Raw genomic sequence first — 20,255 nt, forward strand, 5'->3', positions numbered from 1 at the left:
CAGAGTCAAACGACACCAGACACCACCACACTTCGAAGTGCGCATGAGTGACCTCCCCAACGGAGCCAGGCCAGTTGCATCCAACGAGCAGCTTCAACAGCTCTCCAGCGCGCGCCGTCTATTTTCTGCCAGGCCACGTAAATACATGTATTGCGCTCTCCTGATGCTCTGCCGCTGCGCTGCATGACATTTCTCTGCAGCAGGCCGCATCCAAACCCCATCCTGAATCCTGGCGCAGTTGGAAGGCTCGTCAAGTAAACACGACCAACCTCCGACCCAAATAGGTAAGATAAGAGAACCTTGTCCACACCCATGGCACGGCCATGCGCATGCTTCACCCCAGGGCACGCTGCCGGATATGATTCTCTGCAACTTGTTTTGTGCCTCATTCTTCTTGGGCAGGTGGGAGGAAACGACAACGTCTGTTCTGTCTATGCCTTGCCGCAGTGCGGGCCTCTCACGCAAGTCTGGTCAAGTTGTGAAGCACTTGGCCTTGCTCACTCAGAATATCCTCTCATGCCTCATTATCAACCTGCTGCTGACTCATGTACACCTCAGGTCCTGCAGTTGGGCGGCGATCCCACGTCGTCTAGGAAGCTGAGCTTGGCAGACTGGCGCCATCGCAGCTCTGCGGCTGCGTATTATCACTGCTGTGCTTCTTCCTGATGCTCTGCTATTGCCATTTACTCTGTTCTAGACGACCACTCGACAATGGAGGTAGATGACCATCCCATGGGGGATGCGGACATGACAAACGGAACCAGCCATGACAACAGCGTTCGGCCAGAAGATGACGACGACACTGCCTCTGATGAGGCCAGTTACGATGACGGGGTCTATCCTGACCTGCAAGATCTGGCCCTAGAACAGCTTCGGCGGCGCGGACTTCTCCCTACTGGTTGCTGCTACGATGATCGCATGAAACTGCACATGAATGCGGATTTTAGCCCAAACACTCACCACCCCGAAGACCCTCGGCGCATTCACGAGATTTTCAAGGCTTTCAAAAGAGCCGGCTTGGTATACACTGGGCCAGAAGCTGAGCTGCCCAAGATAATCAAGGAATGCCCTACGCGGTACATGTGGAGGATTCCTGCCCGTCCCGCCACTCGCCAAGAGATTTGTTTGGCACACTCCTCGGAACACATGACCTGGGTCGAACACTTGGACAAGTTGAGCACCGCGGAACTGCGTGAAATGACCAAGAGATATGACCAGGGCCGCGAGTCACTGTATGTGGGAAGCATGTCTTTCCCTGCCGCTCTTCTATCTGCCGGCGGTGCCATTGATATATGCAAGAATGTCGTTTCTGGTCAGGTAAAGAACGCATTTGCCGTCATCAGACCGCCGGGGCACCATGCCGAGTACGATGCCCCCATGGGATTCTGCTTTTTCAATAATGTGCCCGTTGCCGTTCGTGTCTGCCAGCAAGATTACGCGGATATCTGCCGCAAAGTTTTAGTTCTTGACTGGGATGTTCATCATGGAAATGGCATACAAAACATATTCTACGAGGACCCAAATGTTCTTTATATCTCCATCCACGTTTATCAAAATGGACACTTTTATCCCGGAAAACCCCCAAGCCCGGAAACGCCAGACGGAGGAATCGAGAATTGTGGTGCTGGTCCTGGACTGGGTAAAAACATCAATATTGGCTGGCATGACCAGGGCATGGGCGACGGTGAATACATGGCTGCGTTCCAAAAGATTATTATGCCTATTGCCAAAGAGTTTAATCCAGATTTAGTGGTGATTTCTGCAGGGTTTGATGCCGCAGATGGCGATGAGTTGGGGGGATGTTTTGTCACCCCTCCGTGCTATGCACACATGACACATATGCTCATGTCGCTGGCAGACGGCAAAGTGGCCGTATGCCTTGAGGGCGGGTACAATCTTTCTGCAATTTCAAACTCTGCGGTGGCCGTCGCACGAACCCTCATGGGAGAGCCGCCGCCGAAAATGACGATACCCAAACTCAACAAGGAGGCTGCGCGGACACTAGCCAAGGTCCAGGCTTATCAGGCTCCATATTGGGAGTGCATGCGTCCAGGAATAGTCGACGTTCCTGCCGTTCAGTCCCTGAACGCCAACCGTTTGCACGACGTAATAAGGAGTGCACAGCGTCTGGTTTTACAAGAGAAGCATAACATGGTTCCTCTCTATGTTCAGAGGGACCAGTTGTACAAATCCTTCGAGAATCAGGTCCTTGTTACGCCGAACCTTCACAATTCAAGGAGAATTTTGGTCATTATCCACGACCCGTAAGTAACTCCTTTGCCAAAAAAGCAGTAGCGGTTGTCGTAGAGATCAGGACTGTCTGACATTTTGTTTACTTAGCCCTCAAATACTTGCGCAACCAGATCCCATCGATTCCTCACTGCAGCCACATAATGCGTGGGTAGTAAGTTTTGACTTTCTGAATGATTCGACCTCGTTCGCAAATTGACATTAATAGGTGGATGGGGTAACTCGGTATATTGACTGGGCCATCAGCCAGAAATTCGGCATCATGGATATTAATGTCCCAGCTTATATTACGAATGACGAGGTACGCGGCGTTGATAGCGGAAAAGTGCAAGTATCAGAGACTCCTAACGCGGAACCAGGATGCGGACTCTTATATTCCGGGCTATCGAGAACGAATCCTCCAAGAACAAGTCCAGCAACTGATGAATTATCTTTGGGATAATTTCCTACAATTGTACGACGCTGACGAAATATTCCTCATGGGCGTAGGTAACGCATATTTAGGCGTAAAGGTACTCTTAATCAACAGAGGTAAGAATTTTTTATACTATACCCTATGGTCAGATTTCTAACAACTTTGTAGACTGTAAATCAAAGTTATCTGGCGTTGTCAACTTTGTCACGGGAAACCTGCGCCCCGTCAAATCCGACATCGACCCAGATCTCTCCCTATGGTACAAAGAGAATTCTAGGGTCTATGTTGCGGGCGACCACGCATGCTGGTCCGACCATGACTTGACCAAGAAGGTACAAAAGCGGAGATTCGGTACTGTTGTTCGCAGTCCCAAGCTCGGCCTCAATAAGATGATGCAGGAGCATGCAGATGAAGTGCAAGGATGGATACTCTCACGAGTCTCGGCCACAAGTCGAGGAGATACCACAGAGGAAGAGGATGAAGATGATGGAAATGGGATCGGTGGTGTGAGAGCAGGCTGAAGATTCCATCAGCTTGATTATTTGCGTTCTTTTTTTTTTTTAAACAAAATCTTTGGGAGCCTGTTTTCGTGAGCGAAACCACCCTTGATAGATGGAGGTAGCCTACGCTCGGATCATTCTGAATATGGTGTTAAGGTTGCCCAGTCTCGAGTACGGCGGAAAGGGAATTTTACTGCAGGGAGATTTTTGATGTTTTCCGTTTTCAATTTTTTCATGTTTTTCAATCCTATGCCATGAATCAGGACTACGTATCTAGGTAGTTTCAATGTGTTGACATACATCGATTCGTCGAGGGACATTACATGTACTGTGCGACTGTGACCAGATGTATGGTGTTGCACTGTGTAACACCGCTGTCGTCGGAATCGGCCAAGAGACCCACCGGTGGACTTTTCAACTGCAGCCTCTAGTAATCAGTAGTCCCGCGGTTCGCGCAAACAACCGACGTTGTTAGGTTCAGCGTTCCGAATTTCAGTTTCTGATCGACCAAAGCCTGCCCGCGCAGAAGTGTGGCAGTTTTCCTTCAATATGGATCGTGACCGGGATTCGCGAGGTCGCAGGTAAGAATTTCTTGATTATTCCCACTCTTCCATGTCAACTTTACTTCATAGATGCCCAAGTTGTTGGTCCAACTTCATCACGTACCCCTAGGCTGCGAGAAATCTTAACGCTCTCGCCCTACAAAAGAAAGAAGCTGTTTCGTACCCAGTTTTGCTAGATATTCACTGGCGTGTCTCGTTGATGAAATAATCTGGACCATTGCTGACTAGCCCATGCAGATATGATGATGGCGAGGTCGTCCGATATGGTGCTGGTGAATCTTGGAGACCAACCCCCAGAGGTGGTGGGCCAGGAGGAGATCGATCCCCTCGACGACCTAGGAGTCCTATCAGAGATAGACCACGGAGCCCACGCCCAAGGAGTCCTCGTCCGAGAAGTCCCATGATATCCGGGTCCGACAGCTATGTGCCTGGGCGATACCAACCCCGGCGGCGCTCGAGAAGTGGCGATCGATTTCGACGCGATCGATCTCGTGATCGCGACAGCCCCCCTCGGCGGAGAGAACGCACGCGTTCTCCCATAAGACGATCCCCTCCACCACGGCGCAGTCCCTCTAGAAGAGGGTCTCCTATTCGAGACAACAGATACGATCGTCCTCGATCTCCGCGTCGCGATTGGGACAGGGACAGAGATCACGTTCGTGATAGGGACCGAGATTGGGATAGAGATCGCATGCGTGATAGGGAGCGTGACTTTGACAGGCGCGATGAAAGGTTGGTGTACTAAGGTATATTTTAAACTTGCTGGGAATTTAAAACTGATGAATCACTACAGAAGGAGATCACGCTCGCCTTTCGTCCGGGACAGGCGTGAAAGAAGCCCGCCGGTGAAAATGGCACCTTCGGGCGCCAGAGGAGGATCATATCGACCGAGATCGCGTTCACAAAGCCGCGTCGGCGAGAGATATCAGACCTATCGACGGGCTTCACCTGTTCGTGAATCGGGCATATCATCAGCGATTACATCTCAGCCTCCTTCGGAAAGGGCATCTCCGCACCCTGGCTCTACCAGGGCACGATCGCCATTACAGTCCCGGGAGCAATCCCCCCATCGTACCGTTGGCTCAGGCTCAGGCTCAGTCAGGGACACTCCTCGATCAGGCCCATGTGAGCCCCCATCTGCGTCTAGGTCACCACCGCGTGGTCCTGCTGCATTACGGGCACCACCGACAGGGCCTTCCGCAGGCCGGACCTTGTCTACTTCTGTGTCTTCTCCATTGCCGTCAAGCTCTAGACACCCGCAAACCCCCGGAGCAGGGCCGCATCGCTCGGATGCTCCCAGCCCAACCAACCCTCCCTCCGGGCCGCGAGGATACGTAGCGCAACGGGGGTATCCTTCTCGAGCTGGACGAGGTGGCTGGAGCCAAACCCCTTCTCGACAGATGTCTGGCCTGTCCCCTTCACCAACCACACCAGGCGGATCTACTAGCATCCCTACTGGACCGAGAGGAGCACCCTCTGCAGGCTCATCTACACCCACTCAAGGCAGACCATTCAACCCCCCTACAGGACCGGCGTCCCAACATGGCAACGGTCCGCGGCAGTCCCTTGCGCAGAGCTTACTGGCAACTATGCCTCCGCTCATTCCCGGCGGGAAACTCGATTCATCAATGACGCCATTTATACTGGGTGTAACTCGTGAGCTTGAGCCCCACTACAGAAAGCTTCGTGATGAGGAAGAGAAGATGCGTGAGGAACTTCGCGCCAAACAGGAACGCCTTCGGAAGTCACTTTACATGTGGGACAGGCTCGAACGGGAGTCTCGGGCCTGGGAGCTGAGAAGTGATCTGAGCGAGAAGAGCATGAAGAATCTTGCTGGAGAAGGCATGGGTGGTGCTGCCTTCTGATTGCCGAAAGTGTCCAAATCACACTTGGACTCTTTTTGTTTCCTCGACACAAAATCTGTATACATGTCGCTTTTAAATCTTCGGTATTTTTTGCAGCGCCGTTTTTTTTCCTTTTCTTTTTCTGTCGCACGAGGGGCTAGGGGCATGTCAGGAGTAATACTGGGTACAAGGGTAGCACTTGGCGTTCCGGGTCTTGGTAAGGAATATACATCTTGTAGATTAGATTACTTTGGTGGTAGAGACGCCCGCCTTTCACATAATGGAGTTGAGTAGCATTCACGTTCTCTGCGCCTTGGACTATGCTAGTTTTGCTGGGCGCGGAAACTGGTGGGTTTTATCACCAGCCTCTACGTAGCAGCGCTGCCGGCCATGAGGGTACCAAATACCGTTAAACAAACTAAATAGCATAATTGTGGGGATTTTGCAAGTTTGATTCTGATTCAATTCTTTGAGTATAAATTCTCGTCATTTTTTGTAATCCGTCCATTAGGCTTCCCTCATTTGCTGTCCATTTTCATACCACTCTGGTGTCAGCTCACATGACTAGAATAAATGCGATGCTGATTCGGCCAACTCAAGTTCATTGACTTAAACTCAAAGTCGGAATATCATATTATTGTGCAATAATTGAACAAGAGCACGGGGTTATATAGCGAATGAGTGAGAGCAGGTCATGGAGTTTGCAACGCATGTCTAGAAGACCACGACATGTTCATCATCTTCATAATCACCATCCCACTCCTCTTCCGAGTCCGATTCTTCAGACCCAAAGTCCTCCATGCTGTATTGTAACTCCCGTATCTTTTGATTGTCGAACAGGATATTGACGGTTGTGCACTTTCTATGCAAAAATTCCTCGCTAGCCCTATCGTGGTCAAGCGACAAAACATTGGTGCTTTCGTTGCTGTCAATGCTATTTTTTTCGTCGTCATCTCCCTCTGAGGAATTGAACTCCTCATCATCAGTGTCGGGTTCTTTGTAGGAAACGTTTCCATGCCGATGGCGCGTAGATTTGCCGGACCGACTTTGAGCTTCGGAGACTTGACTGTTGGAGGCAATCCTGCTGCTGCGGCGAGAGGGCGATGTAGACTCCGGTAGACGCATTCTTTTCACAGCCAGCGGCGCCTCATCCTCATCTGGGTGGCGTAGAGTTGTGTGAAATTTCGGTGGCACAAAAGGTCGGAGGAAAACCCGTTCCATCTTGTCGCGCCACTCTCGGCGCATGGTCGCGCGTGCCTGCCAAGGAATGTCAAGCATGGTTTTAATTGCTAGGAATCGCAAATCTGGTAGCAAGGGTGCGCTGTTGATGATCGATTGAAAGAACATCTCCGCAGTGTCCACCGACCAATCTCGAATATGTTCAATATTGAGCACCCTGAGACTGGAAGGCCACTTCGGAATCTGAGATGGCAGCAAAACTTGATCATACATGGGATCGGCATCGTTTATACAGTGGTGATGTCGATAATATGACAGGTTCATGTGTAACTCTCTCAACTTGGGACACGTATCAGCCAAGTCCGTGAGGAACCCCAAATCAAGTGACTGGTTGTGCATTAGAGTTAGAGTTCTAAGGACGCTGCCATGGGTGCGCAGGAACAAGGACAGATCTTCAGACCTGACCTCCCAGCAATTTATCAATTCAAAATGGACAAGATTCCTTGGTAAAAGAGGGAGCAAGCGATCATTCAGCACAGTCGAGGATTCAAAGACAAGATGTTTCAGCGAAGTCAGTGGTGCAATGGCTTGTGCCACAGCCTGTATCATAGCGCCATCCTCGTGGTAAGTCTGTAGTTCTTTTTCTTCAGAGCCGGGCTTGATATGCAGGTGTTTCAGTGAGGGGACTTGGAAGTTGGTCAAGCTCAGTCTAGTGAGCTGTGAGAAGGGCACTGTCTTATGGAGACACGATATAGCCTCGATCGTCGGAACATGTCCTCCAAGAAATCTACCGCTCCACTCCCAGCTCTTTAGGGCAATCGGAAATGGCTTGTCGCTAGCCAGAAGGGACTCAGTGGGAGCGGCGTCTAGGGCCCGAAAAATATCTTCTGGGTAGTGCCAACGTAGTGACTGGTCCAACTCTCGGTAGGGGGGTTGATCCATAGGGGTATAAATAATCAGCTCTTTAAGGCGGGTGAGTGGACTGATCAGTTGGAATAGAAGCGATTGTGGAACAATCTGAACGTTGATATGCAGGGCCTCGACCTTGACCCTATAGTTATACAGCGTCTCTGAAGAGGGACGATCAAGAAGGAGCGTTAGTCGTTTTGCCTTGGCGGTATTTTTGATTATTGGGCAACGATAAATGGCAGTCAGGGCAGGTTCTGTGAATAGTTTGCACGTGGTAGCGGCCTGTATTAGCCAACTATTTGAAAGTACTTCGGTAGATCCTTCTCTGGCTGCATAAAGAAAAATATCCGCCCAACATGCAAATGGAATTCGGGGGTCTCGCCAGTCCGGAATAAACGGAGCTGAGATATGGCTGTTAGTTGCGACGTCCTGTGCCAATAATTTGCGCCTCTTGGCACTCGATGGCGGCGATGGGCGACTTCGTTCCCCCCGAGTTCTCGACTTGATAGGGCTAGCACTAGATGTCGCTTGGGGTTGTTTTTTGACTACCTCTTTGCTGGAAACTGATTTGAGCCGTTTATTCCTTTCGCTTCGACCGGCCAATCGTAATGGTCGCTTTTTCACCAGATGGCTCATGCTTGATTCGAGGTCACTTTCTGGACCCGATTCGGCAGGTTCGGAGACGATGGTGGATTGCGCGTCGGATGCGTCATCAGACTCAGTTGAAGCTTCTGCATAGTTGGGTTTCGGGCGCATCTGCGTACGGGAATCAGCGATTCGTGACGAGCGATTGCCATTGCGCCGGTTGACAGCTGGGTCGCGCGTAGACCGTGAACTGCGAGTCAAGGCCATTTTCGCTCGACTTGTGGACTTGAGCCCCAATGACGACGATATATCGTATCGAGGGCGGCCCTTCTCAAGGAGGATCTCAGTTGGACAATGCGAATACCCGGACCGTTTGGCAATGAATATTCTAATCGATATGAAATCTTCCACACGGCTAGTCGGGGTATCTATCTGCGGCGGTCAAACTTCAGAAGTATGGGCCAGATTTTGCAAAGGACATTGATGCGGAATTTTGAGCATCTTGGTGGCGAGAAGGCAGGCTCTCGATGTTACCATCACACGGAACTGCTACTGCAGCGTAAAAAAGTTGGCGTCGAAGGAGTAAGTGACGGCAACATGTGCATGCAGGCCTCGAGGTTTGGTGGGGTAAGAAGTTCAGTTCCAGAGTGCGCAAGTTCCGGCAGCCTTGCATTCAGCATGCAGGAAGTGCTGCGTGCAGGGGTGAGACTAGCCAGCCAGCGCATGCGACAACCGAGGCATATTCGACAAGTGGGGTTGTTATGTAAGCACCCCAGCCCGACACTGACACTGAGTGACTACTAGTCATGATAATAATACTCTGTGCACGTGCAGGATATTTTGCTTGAAGCCCAGGGATTGTCTGCCTCTAGCGTAACGAGGGAAATAGCCCATTCACATGTGATGAATGCAGTGCTTGATGCGAAATGCCAGAATCATCCAGGATGTTGGAATATTGTCCTACAAAGTAATGTACGTGAGACTCCCTGCGTCGACAGCAGCATCAAGATTCAAGAACATCGAGGGCAGGAACAGATGGCCGGATGTACATATTGGCAGAATGTGCCGAGTACCCAGGTACTAGAATGCGGAGCACAGAGTTGTTGAGTACCTGTCTTTACGGGCATGGAGCACAACAAGCGGAGTACCGATTAACCATCAAGTGCCTAGGCATCTTATTAAGGTACCACAATCACCGTGTGGAGAGGTCCACCACATACATGCCCATTCACGTTTGCCCGCACTAAACCCTTCCTGGAGCCGTCATGGAAGCAGGTTCCCCTGCACCTCACGCGTCTCACTGCTCAATCATGCGCCATCACGTCCGACTGAGCCTCACTTCTCACATCGCCAGACACGATATCATCTCGTTGCCAACGGCTTCGTTTACACGGCTCAAAATTAGGCGCAGCATCATTTTGCCCGTCACCTACTCCTCACTTGAACCCCAGACCGCGCCTTTGTCAGCGGCCCCTCTGCCTTTGGCAGCAGCATCCCCGTGTTTGACGCTCAGATTGTCAACATCTTCAGGCAACGCACTTGACCAACAGTAACTTCCTACCAACCCGCAGAAACAATGCATCATCCATCTTCATGCTCTTGAGGCAACTTGGCATACGTTATCCCCACGGTTTACTTGCTGGCGTCTCCCTCCAACCCTGCCGTTCTATGAATGGGCTTCAAACATGACGGCGCATAGCCCTTGCCAGCGGACAGCCCCCTTTCTTCATCGTACCTGGCTCAAGGGTGTTAGGGCGCTTCAAGAGTCATCAGTCATGGGAAACATAATATCTTCGCCCATGCATAAGTTGCCCCATGGCGAAAGTGATGACGGGCCGCCAGCAAAGCGCCGTCGCATCTCATCCCCCGACTCACTCGACCTTGATCATCTCGTCGCATCTCCGCGCTTGTCAGAGTCCGGTTCAACGCTACGCATTGAGGTCCTCAAGATTCTCCACAAGGACTCAAAAAAGGTCAAGAAATATCAAGGGACGCCTGTCCCTCATGATATTCTCACCACCAAGGCGAGATGCAAAGTCTCCATGTTTGACATGAGCTCGGGTCCGCCACAGATCCTGTATTGCCAGAGCCAACTATGTGACCTGATCACGTTCAAGAATCCAAACGGGCCCTATCGCATTGCTCGCGTTGACCTGCCAGCACCGTTCTTTGTTCCGAGAGAGAGCATTCTAATTAATCGACCCGACGATGGCACCTTTGATCTGTCGGATTCATACCAGCTGCTCATAGAGCTGGAGGCTGCCAATGCAGCTCATTGGCCACCCCTAGACGAACAAGACTTCGGCATACCAACACAATCCCTGTACCCGCCATGGGGGACAACTCGGCACTGGATCTTGTCTAGCAGATTCGACAGCGTCTTTGGGAGGATGAGGAACCCCTTGAGCCTCTCGGCAAGATACCCCTCGGACCAGTCCAGTTACCAAACGAACTATGTCATGGATGTTGATCTTCGATGGACGGCTGGATTTAAGGCCCTGAGACGGCTTGAGAAAGGGTCCCTGCCCTGTATTACGGCAATTCATCCCGACGTGGACATGTTCAGTGATAATGCAATGAGCCATCCTGGCGAGTACGGGGTAAATGGTGTTAATGGTCATGCTGATAGTGCATCACCGCAAGACCAAGATGATGAGCTTGCTGGTGATCAGACACCATCTCGTTCATTGAGAGCTCGAGAAAAGAACAAGATATACAACCTAAAAGTACTGAGTGATCAAGCACTTGGAAGAGAGAGAAAGCACCGTGGGCGGAATTCTAACACAGAAATTAATGGGGAGGGCCGGGTGCAATACATACTGCCAAGTGATCAGCCAATATCCTTGGAATTCTATTGTTGTATAACTTGCGGTGCGTGTCATGACTCCATGGACGAACTTCAGCTGCACCTGCAAACATCTCATCCAACGTACAAATATGTGCTCGAAACTACAAGCCAGGGTCCGCTATTTCGAGTAGCCGCCCTTCGAGAGTCGACGCTTTCTCCTCGAAAAGCTCTTCAACTTGCGAGAGCCGCAAACCCCTTCAGCATACAAGCCCTCATATCTGGGGATCAGAATTGGGCTATGTCGCGGCTCGGACCTGACGGCGACGAAGTGTTTAAGTCCCCAACGAAAAATTTCCTTGGCCGAATTCAGTCTGGATCCCCTGTCTCAAAGTTCTCGAAGCCACCGTTACGCCGACCTGTCAAGGCGACGAGCGCGAGCAAGGTTCTGGTTCCCAACATCCCACAACCTCTGTTTCATCCCATAAGCAAAGCAAAGCTGAAGCCCGGGCAGGATGTGCCTCAGAACACTCCCGATATCACATGGTTAATACAGAAGCATCGCGAAAGCATAGCGGACTTTTCTGATGTGACTGCGGCAGAGAAGGAATATATATGGGAGTGGGACGGCTATATTTTGCGGCAAAATATCACTTCAGCAGCGTACTTTCCCCGTGCTTGGCTGAACTTTGTCGAAGAGAAAGCGGGTTGGCTTGCTAGGGCGCAGCACCGAATGCTCGAATTTGGAAAGCACTCAAGTGTCTTATTGGCACGAGATGTCCTAGATGATGAAGACATGCAACAAGCGTTCAGGTATATCAATGAGGCGAGAGCAAAATCTGCAAAAGGTCAAAGTCCGCATGGTGAGATGTTGGCTGCCGATGACCGGGCAAAAGGCATGGCCAGCACCAAGCAATCCCCCAAAGTCTCTCAAATTCGCAAAAGCGCCAATGGTTGCACTATTTGCCAGCTTCCCGTTATTGGCCCGCGGCTCCTACTATGCTCTAATACCGTAAGGTCTCCTGGCGTTTGATTTTGTCTTTTATGTATGGACGATTAGCTGACACTGTCTTCTCTAGGCATGTTTGAAACGATTATACCATGTTGATTGTATTAAGGGCGATGCAGTTATGTCAGTAACGAAACCAGGGTGGCTCTGCAATGTTTGCAGCAGAGGCAGAGGTTCGGACTAGAGGTTCAGACCTTATTCGTCAATAGCCACCACAGTCTTTGCCGGGACCAAACCTCGTCTTAGAACTGAGAGGACTGGGGTATGTCGCTCAGATTTCAAAAAGAAGTCAAGATTATGAAATGTTGTGTATATATCAGAGTGATGATATCTGTAGCTTCTTATGGAGGTACTGATACCCTCCATATTGATAGCAATCATTATGAAGAAAATAAATTCATACCTATCCAAATTTCGCGCCCTTTTCCTTTCTCCCTTCAAGGCGCGCTGTCAGAGCACCGTGGTTGCCCACGTAAGGCACATAAGGCCAAGTAATCCTTTGCAGGTTTATTCGCGGAAGTTGGCATTGGAATATGGCCACGTTCGAGTGTAGTAGAGTACCTGGGCGAGGGAGATTTGGCAAGGGACAGAGGTGGCTTTCTCAATATATATCAACATATATACGTTGGCCACATTAGAATCGACGTTCACTCCCTATGAACCTAGCAAGACCCTTATACAACTTGAAAGAGTACGCCCAAGAACCTCTGCAACGCCACATATGTAAATTAAAAAAAACCCCGGTCCTCAACTTACCATTCCCACCACCCACTACCAATACAAAGTTGAGTGCTTTTATTCCCTTGGATACACAGTGTCTTACAATGTCGTGGGGTTTCAAATGCCCCCCATTCAGTTTTCCATTCATAAAAAAAAATTGTTGAAGCACCTCAGTCACGCTTGGCATAGTGGTGGCTTCATTAAAACCTATACCGGCTCTCCTTCTTCTTGTCCTGGCGCTCCTTTTCTGTGCGTTGTCGTTTGCGGCTCTCTTCGGCAATAAGGTCAGTGAGGTCATCATCATGAGCCCACTTCGCTCCGATCCCTTCCTGTCTACGGCTCTCTTCAAACTGTTGCCTAAGTGCATCCCTATTGATGCCGTCATGCTGATTTAAAGAATCAACGTCGAGGGCAACGTCGACATCGCCGGGTTTCTTGCGCTTGCGAGAGTCATCTTCTGAGCCAAGGACCGGCATTCCAGCTCGCTGGCCGGCCTTGACGTCATAGACGCGGTCACTGCCAAAGAAGCCTTCTGCTCGCACCTGCCGTTCTGGCAGGACTGTATATGCCGATCTAGGAGCAGATGATTCCTCGGTATCGTAGCCTCGGCGCTCTTTTCGTAGGTCCATTTCGCCTGCCACGGAGGTCTCCACGCCAGAGCCGTATTCATTCAAGTTGGTGGAATAACCGCTGGGGGTCTCCAAGCCACTAGGAGTCTCCAGACCTCCAGCATCAGCATCCTCCTCCTGCTCGGACTCTTCTTCGGATTCCTCCTCTTCCGACTCCTCTTCCCGCGGTTGCAGCTCACCCCAAAGAGCCCGTTCGACGGCTTCGCCTGTCTGTAATTGAGCTTGTGTTGCTTGTGGTTGAGCTCCGTTTTGGGCGAGGCCGAATACATCACCGCCATACAATGGTCGGTTAGTCTCATCGACGGGAGGCTTACCCCATCCGCCAGGGTGGAAGCCCCATGAGCCGCCAGGAGGTGGAGGGGCGTTCAGGCCTGGAATCTTGAGCGTCGGATACGATGGGGGAGGCCCAAAGCGTTGCTGGTTAATCAACCAAGGGGGGGGAGCCCCGGCCGGCATCCCCAGGGCTTCCTTGGTAGCATCAGTTAAGTCACCAGGTCGAAAGTGCTGGTAGTCGACTTCTGCCTCCTTGCCCTCATAATATACTTCGCCGAACCGCGTAAGCTCCGGTTTTGTTTGGAAGCGGAAGAAAGCATCGTAGAGCTTTTGGTAATCGATATCTAGCCTGCCCATTTTCGGCGCGACTCGTTCCCTCTGCTTCTGCTTCAAGGTCTGCTCGGCTTGTTTCTCGAGCACAGCATCTCGCATCTCAGTAATTCCAGTGTCAGAGATGAATTGAGGTAGTCGAAAGGGTGGCTTTTCAATGCCCCTCTTGGATGATAGATATTCTCGTTTGAGCGACCAGTGCGTTGGGACTGGTACCACATTTCGCTGAGCCTTGATCTGAACCAAGACTCGAGGGTCAGACGAAGACACGTCATGCCACTCGACAACTTCTGGGATGGAAACCAGTGCCTTCAGTTCAGCAACTGAAAGCTTGTTGAGTTCCTTTCGTTTCTTCTTTGATAGCTTGGGCTTCTCATCTTCTTCTTCTTCGTCAGGAATACCGTCATCATCACCAAGAAAAACCGTGCCTTGGTTGCCCGCATTTGCCTCCTTGGCCACCTCATCTTCCCCCAATGAGGCGCCAAACTTGGTAAATATATCTTTGTACACGGCAAAAGCGGGATCCTCGTCGAGAGAATCGTCGAGAGAATCGTCAAGGACGGGTGCATCTATGGTGACGGGAGGTTCGGCGGTATGGTTGTTAATTTCATCCGTGTTGGCATCGACATGGTTGGCGTCGTCGGCTACATCTTTGGCTTGATGTTTCTCTTCGACTTTTTCTTGGGGGGAGTCTCTTGTAGACTGTGCAAATGTCAGTTTCACTCTCGAGACATGGCCTGTATTAGCAACCAGCTTCAGCCGGTGTTGTCGCACCTCGGGTTTCTGAGCCTTCTTCTGCTCCTTCTTCTTGGCCCTCCGCATTTGGTTCTTGGTCATTTTTGCGGCCGCCATGATGAAGTGGAAATTTGCGACGACAGGCCGCCTTGCTGGTTAGAAAAGGTGGAGGAACTCGATGTTCGGGTCAGAAGTTGAAAGACGGCGTAGAGACCCGTGACAGCGATAACGTACTGCTTCGGGTCCCTTCCCATTCCGCAAAGGGACAGCGACCAGTCAGGACAAGGTCAGCCGAAAGCGTAACGGAGCTTGGGAATCGACTCGAGATCTGGCGACCGGGGGTTGAAGAGGTTGTGGACGTCGTGGACGTCGTGGAGCGTAGGGATGTCGGCCAAAAGTAAAGCGCGAAAAGACAAGAAAAAAAGAAGTCAAGCGCGCGCCTAGTCCCAGGAGAGGTATGTGAATGCGACGACTAGTTGTCGTGCAGCCAGAGAGATGAACGTATATATACGCCACGCTCTGCAGAAGGGAGTCAGGTTTAATGATTCATAAGAAGAGCTAGATAAATCTTATCGTGCAGACGCATCGACTCGGCAGATTGCCGGATATTGGCGCCCCAAGTGGCAGCACGCCACTGGAGCCGTGCTGAAACTGGGCACACAGGGAGCCGCAGACAGCTCGAGCATTGAGTCAACCTAAGGCTAGTGTACCGACCGGACGTCTCTCAGGTCGCTGCTACAGTCCCTCCTATTGTTTAAATTTTAGCACGGTGCTCACTGCTGGAGGTGCTAAGCGCCTAGTCTGTCTTCTGCATTCGCCAGTGCCAATCCGTCCCTGTGCCACCAGACACCGTCGTTGACAGCTCTGCCAGCCGCCCCCAGCCATTGTCTTGTCTACCACAGAATACTACCTACTTAGTAGTACTACTAGTCTACTACCCACGTGCAGTCATGCTCGCACCAAGTACGCCGTACCCAAGCACTAGCCTCAGGGCTGCTTTAGTTTCATGTCTCAATGGTCGACAGATGGCACCGGCGCAATCAGCCAACCAATTGTTGGCCTCTCTTTTCGTTTTTGTCCCCTTCTCCTTCTCTCTTTGCTCCCCGTCGCTCTGTCGCCGCTTTTGGCTTCTGTCAATCCCGTAAAACCCCCTCGCCATGGACTTGTTACAATAATTTGTTACCGGCATCCTCGTGTCCGTCCATGGTCTTTCTGTCATTCGTTTAACCCGCCGGCTGTTGGTATTCTGAAGCCGCAATACGCGTGCCCTGTCCCCTTTGCCTGTCGGAGACATCCAGTTGGACCTTTAACTTACGTCGACATCTCCATGCCAAGAGTTCCGATCCGCCTCGCATGATCGCATCCCGTCTTGTCCCATTGCCGCATCTCCTCCCCCGGTCCGACTTGAACACGACCCAATCTGCGACCGACCCGATATTCGGACTCGCGATACGGCACTGAGGAAATTCTGCATCTCGGGGCCTGCACCTGGGTCCTTTTCTTTTGGAGCCCACGGTTCGCAGCTAGCTATCTACTAGCATGGAAAAGTTCCCGGACCATGTAGATGCGCCTCGTTTCCCCAACGGCATATCTCGCTCTCCCAGCCCTCTGAAGCCTGCCTCTGGCTATGGCCTCCCTAATGGCGCCATTTCACATTCAGATCGTCGATCAACCCCCGCCGCACGGAAGGAGAATGGTCACACACAAGCAGCTGTCAATGGCCACGGTCAGAATCTCTCGCCCTGGTCCGAGGATTCAAAACGAGGACACGGCCGTCAAAAGAGCTTGAGCGACGCCTTTCGAACTATTCGTACCAGAAAAGGAAGCGTGAGCCAGAATGCCCATGAGATTGCCGATGCTCTTCGGGCTCCCGTGTCTCCAAAGCTCGTTGTACGTTGCACCACCTCAATCATCTTTTTGCAATGGAGAGCCTGCATCTTGTGTACAGCTTCTTCGTACAGTTGCTAACCTGGACCATTTGTGACAGATTCTTTGTCTCATGTGGTATACCTCCTCCGCCTTAACCAACACCTCGTCCAAATCCATCCTCAATGCCTTCGACAAACCCGCGACCTTGACACTGGTCCAGTTTGCCTTTGTGTCTTCCCTCTGCATCTTACTCGCATGGCTCGCCACCTTATTCCCAATCCTTCGCGAGAAGGTCTCCGCTCTTCGACAACCCATCCGCCAGCCCTCTCGAGACGTACTCATGGCCACACTGCCGCTCGCAGCGTTCCAGATTGGTGGTCACCTTTTGAGTTCAACCGCAACCGCCAAAATTCCCGTCTCCCTCGTTCACACTATCAAAGGCCTGTCTCCCTTGTTCACCGTGCTGGCTTATAGAATCTTTTACGACATTCGATACCCCCAGGCAACGTATTGGTCCCTGATTCCCCTGACGGCTGGGGTCATGCTTGCCTGTTCCGGAAAACATAGCTACGGAGGGCAAATGCTTGGCGTTGTTCAAGCGCTTTTAGCGACCCTCATTTTCGTTACGCAAAACATCGTCTCCAAGAAGATTTTCAACGAGGCTGCCAAGGCCGAGGCAGAAGGCCCTGGAGTTCAATCCAAAAAGTTGGACAAGCTGAACTTGCTATGCTATTCATCTGGCATGGCATTTGTTGTGACGATGCCAATTTGGTTCTGGAGCGAGGGCATTACTTTACTGAAGGACTTCCTGCATGACGGCTCACTTGACTTGAGTAACAAGAAAGATGCCATGGATCATGGTCGTCTGACCCTTGAATTCATCTTCAACGGCGTCTTCCATTTTGCCCAGAACATTCTGGCTTTTATATTGCTTTCCATGGTTTCACCCGTCACATACTCTGTGGCCAGTTTGATTAAGCGGGTCTTCGTCATTGTCATGGCCATTTTGTGGTTTCGAAGTCCAACAACACCCATCCAGGCAGTGGGTATTGCCTTGACTTTTGTGGGATTGTATCTCTACGATCGAACCAGCGAGAGTAACAGGGCTGACCGAAAAGCACGCCTCATGACTGAGTCCCGGATCGCTTCCCCGTTGCTCCCATTGGAAGAGCGGCCTAGCAGGCCAGCAAGTGGGATGAATGGCGTGACAACCCAGCCATATGACCGTGGCTATTTGAGTTCCTTCTCCGGAGGAAACAGCTCAAAAAGGTCTATCGAGTAATGCTTTTCTCCGTCAGAAGAGGCTAGGCAGGGCCTTGCCTATGAGCACAATGTGCATAGATGAATATGGCTTCGCAAAATTGGTGAGGGTCACCAAAGCCCTCACCCTAGTCATATTCAAACAAGCGAAAATTAAAATTATATTCTATTCTCATCTTTGGAATCATCTTTGGTCTATATTTGGCTTCTTGCTGGATGAAGTTAGGACCTGGTGATTTCGGTCACGCGTATGCGCTATTAAAGTATGACGAGAACGGATCTTTACGCATCAGAAAGTATGCTGCGACTTTTGGCGTTGGAAATTTTGTATAGGATCGAAGCTTGCTCGCTCCCATTTTGCCGCGTGAGACTTATTTTGGTTGTTCTACTCGCGCGTAACCCGTTTGGCATGGATTGCATGGCCACAAACGCATGATGTGTAGCACGTCTTGATATTTATTTCTCTTCATTTTATAGCAAATGGGCAGGGTACCGGCTACATGGGATAAATTATTTCCTCTGGGGATCGCATGTGCACATCTTTTTTTCAGTGGACGTGTTCCAATACAAAAGGCCACATGGGCTTGTAAATTTCTATCACTTTTCATAAGCATCATCCTTAATTAAACTGGTCATGTGCAAGGCTTGTCTCATATGAATAGGCGAATAAGAATACACTCCATAAAGCATAGATAACCCGTGCTTCTATTCAACGAGCCATTCCTCCACCTCGACGCCGATACTTCTCCCAATGCCCCTGATAGATTCCCAACCAACGTTTATTCTCCATTTTCCAGATCTATCCATCATATCCCCCGCGCCAACTTTGACCAACAGTCGGAGGCTAGCCAGTGTAGCAATAGCCATTCCAATGTCACCATCCAAGCCGGTGCTTCCAACAGAACTCCCGTCAGGAGACCACTCGCTTCGAACCGCTTCGAATATTGCCATCATGCGTTCTAGAACAAATGCATGTGCGCCGAGCAGTTTGCGCGCAATTCTTCGGTGCTTTGTGCGGGGCGTCCCACGATTAGCAAAGAAGCCGCCGCCACGACGCCGTTTACGGCCATGGTGATAGGTTGAGAATAGGGTCAAATCGTGTCGTGTAGGGTTGTGTGAGGCGAGATACGCGGCCAAGAGGATAAGACGTGCTGCAATGGGCAGCAAAGCGGTCAGATAAGAGGCCGCAGTGGTGGTGGTGGTCGCAAAAGATCTCGAAGAAGCGGTGGGATGCACTGCTGTTGTAGTCATTGTAGCCGACGACGGTTCAGGGCGGACTGAGACGATGCCTGGGTTCAAAAGGGATTCATCTTGAAAATGGACACGTGCTGCCACCAGCAGTTTGGAGAATTCTTTTGGCGAGTAGGTTCCAGCAACTACGGGGGCGGTAAACCGCGGCCATAGAGCCTGACAGCTATGGCGAAATGATGGCAGGCTGCGAGAAGCCGAGCGTACAAACGCATCGTGAACAGCGGCACAAAAACGAGTCCAAAGGTCTGTCGTCTCGAGTTGCGTCGCGCCGGATATCGCAGGCGGCGGACAGAGAGAAAGAATACGAACAAACTCGGGTTTTGTGTACGGAGGGAAGTGAAGGTACACGGCGGCAGTTGTTCGGAGGAAGCCTGCAGGCGGCGCCGTGACGATGAAGACGGTGGTGAGGCAGGGGATCTGGCGCGGGTTATGTCAGTACTATCAAATGGCATGTATGGAAATTGTGAGCTTCCTAGGGCATGCTTACAAGCTCTGACAGACGAGCCAAGGCTGGTATCAATGTCAGTGGTGCATCCCTTTGCCTATCTACCTCATCCAGCACCAGGATAAACCTCCATGCTGGATCTCTGGCCGGCCCTTCCAGCATTGTGCTCATGGTTGCTGACAGCTGTGCCATTGTCTCGCAGCGTCTCCGTCTTTCAAGTGCTGCGGTGGACGTCGAGGACGACGTCTCGCCTGATTCCCCATCCAATTTCAAAGCATCTGCAACCGAGCCCACGATAGTCTCGAATAAGTGTCTGGCCGTGATGCACTGTGCGGCGTTTATGACAGCATGCTTCAGTCCCACGCTGCGTGTTTCGGTGCAAGGCTGCGTGTCAACCAGATTCGCGAGCAGTCGCCTCGTGATGCTTGATTTACCCGTGGCTTCGGTGCCATGGAGGACAAGATTGCGACAAGGTGCGGCACTAGGCTGAGGAAGCGAAAATAGTTAGTCTTTGGCTCAAGAGTCCAACAGGGAACCTAATCCAGAGAAGGCGCAGCAAGCAAAGTCTCTCATGTCGTGCACTCACATAAAGGAGCGTCGCAAGCAATCGGATCTGATGCCCCCGGCCAGGGAAGGACTCCAGCAGCGGTGCCAGAAGTACTTCCTCGGGCAGCCTAAACAGGGAGCCCATATTTCAGAGTTTC

The 20,255-nt window shown here is 51.2% G+C and overlaps 7 protein-coding genes across 7 annotated transcripts; 4 read left to right on the forward strand and 3 right to left on the reverse strand.

Annotated features, from left to right (window-relative positions):
* Positions 1 to 711: 711 nt before the first annotated feature.
* MAA_05326 (histone deacetylase) lies at positions 712 to 3,186 on the forward strand (the record flags this gene model as incomplete). The annotated part of the gene is made up of 5 exons (XM_007823324.1): positions 712 to 2,264; positions 2,341 to 2,404; positions 2,459 to 2,551; positions 2,610 to 2,781; positions 2,834 to 3,186. The coding sequence occupies 5 exons, from the start codon at positions 712 to 714 to the stop codon at positions 3,184 to 3,186; spliced, it is 2,235 nt and encodes a 744-aa protein (XP_007821515.1).
* A 528-nt stretch (positions 3,187 to 3,714) lies between these two features.
* Positions 3,715 to 5,593, forward strand: MAA_05325 (serine/arginine repetitive matrix protein 1; the record flags this gene model as incomplete). Its single annotated transcript, XM_007823323.2, has 3 exons — positions 3,715 to 3,746; positions 3,966 to 4,460; positions 4,522 to 5,593. 3 exons carry the CDS (start codon positions 3,715 to 3,717, stop codon positions 5,591 to 5,593), a joined length of 1,599 nt encoding a protein of 532 aa, XP_007821514.2.
* A 693-nt stretch (positions 5,594 to 6,286) lies between these two features.
* MAA_05324 (uncharacterized protein) lies at positions 6,287 to 8,512 on the reverse strand (the record flags this gene model as incomplete). Its single annotated transcript, XM_007823322.1, has 1 exon — positions 6,287 to 8,512. The coding sequence occupies one exon, from the start codon at positions 8,510 to 8,512 to the stop codon at positions 6,287 to 6,289; it is 2,226 nt and encodes a 741-aa protein (XP_007821513.1).
* Positions 8,513 to 9,930: 1,418 nt separating this feature from the next.
* MAA_05323 (Zinc finger domain-containing protein, PHD-finger) lies at positions 9,931 to 12,063 on the forward strand (the record flags this gene model as incomplete). Its single annotated transcript, XM_007823321.2, has 1 exon — positions 9,931 to 12,063. One exon carries the CDS (start codon positions 9,931 to 9,933, stop codon positions 12,061 to 12,063), a length of 2,133 nt encoding a protein of 710 aa, XP_007821512.2.
* An 896-nt stretch (positions 12,064 to 12,959) lies between these two features.
* MAA_05322 (splicing factor 3b) lies at positions 12,960 to 14,843 on the reverse strand (the record flags this gene model as incomplete). The annotated part of the gene is made up of 1 exon (XM_007823320.2): positions 12,960 to 14,843. The coding sequence occupies one exon, from the start codon at positions 14,841 to 14,843 to the stop codon at positions 12,960 to 12,962; it is 1,884 nt and encodes a 627-aa protein (XP_007821511.2).
* A 1,422-nt stretch (positions 14,844 to 16,265) lies between these two features.
* MAA_05321 (triose-phosphate transporter) lies at positions 16,266 to 17,877 on the forward strand (the record flags this gene model as incomplete). Its single annotated transcript, XM_007823319.1, has 2 exons — positions 16,266 to 16,616; positions 16,714 to 17,877. 2 exons carry the CDS (start codon positions 16,266 to 16,268, stop codon positions 17,875 to 17,877), a joined length of 1,515 nt encoding a protein of 504 aa, XP_007821510.1.
* A 683-nt stretch (positions 17,878 to 18,560) lies between these two features.
* MAA_05320 (Origin recognition complex, subunit 5) lies at positions 18,561 to 20,242 on the reverse strand (the record flags this gene model as incomplete). Its single annotated transcript, XM_007823318.1, has 3 exons — positions 18,561 to 19,523; positions 19,594 to 20,037; positions 20,138 to 20,242. The coding sequence occupies 3 exons, from the start codon at positions 20,240 to 20,242 to the stop codon at positions 18,561 to 18,563; spliced, it is 1,512 nt and encodes a 503-aa protein (XP_007821509.1).
* Between the last annotated feature and the right edge of the window lie 13 nt (positions 20,243 to 20,255).

This window comes from Metarhizium robertsii, assembly GCF_000187425.2.
Source record: "Metarhizium robertsii ARSEF 23 chromosome Unknown MAA_Scf_2, whole genome shotgun sequence".
NCBI lineage: Eukaryota > Fungi > Ascomycota > Sordariomycetes > Hypocreales > Clavicipitaceae > Metarhizium > Metarhizium robertsii.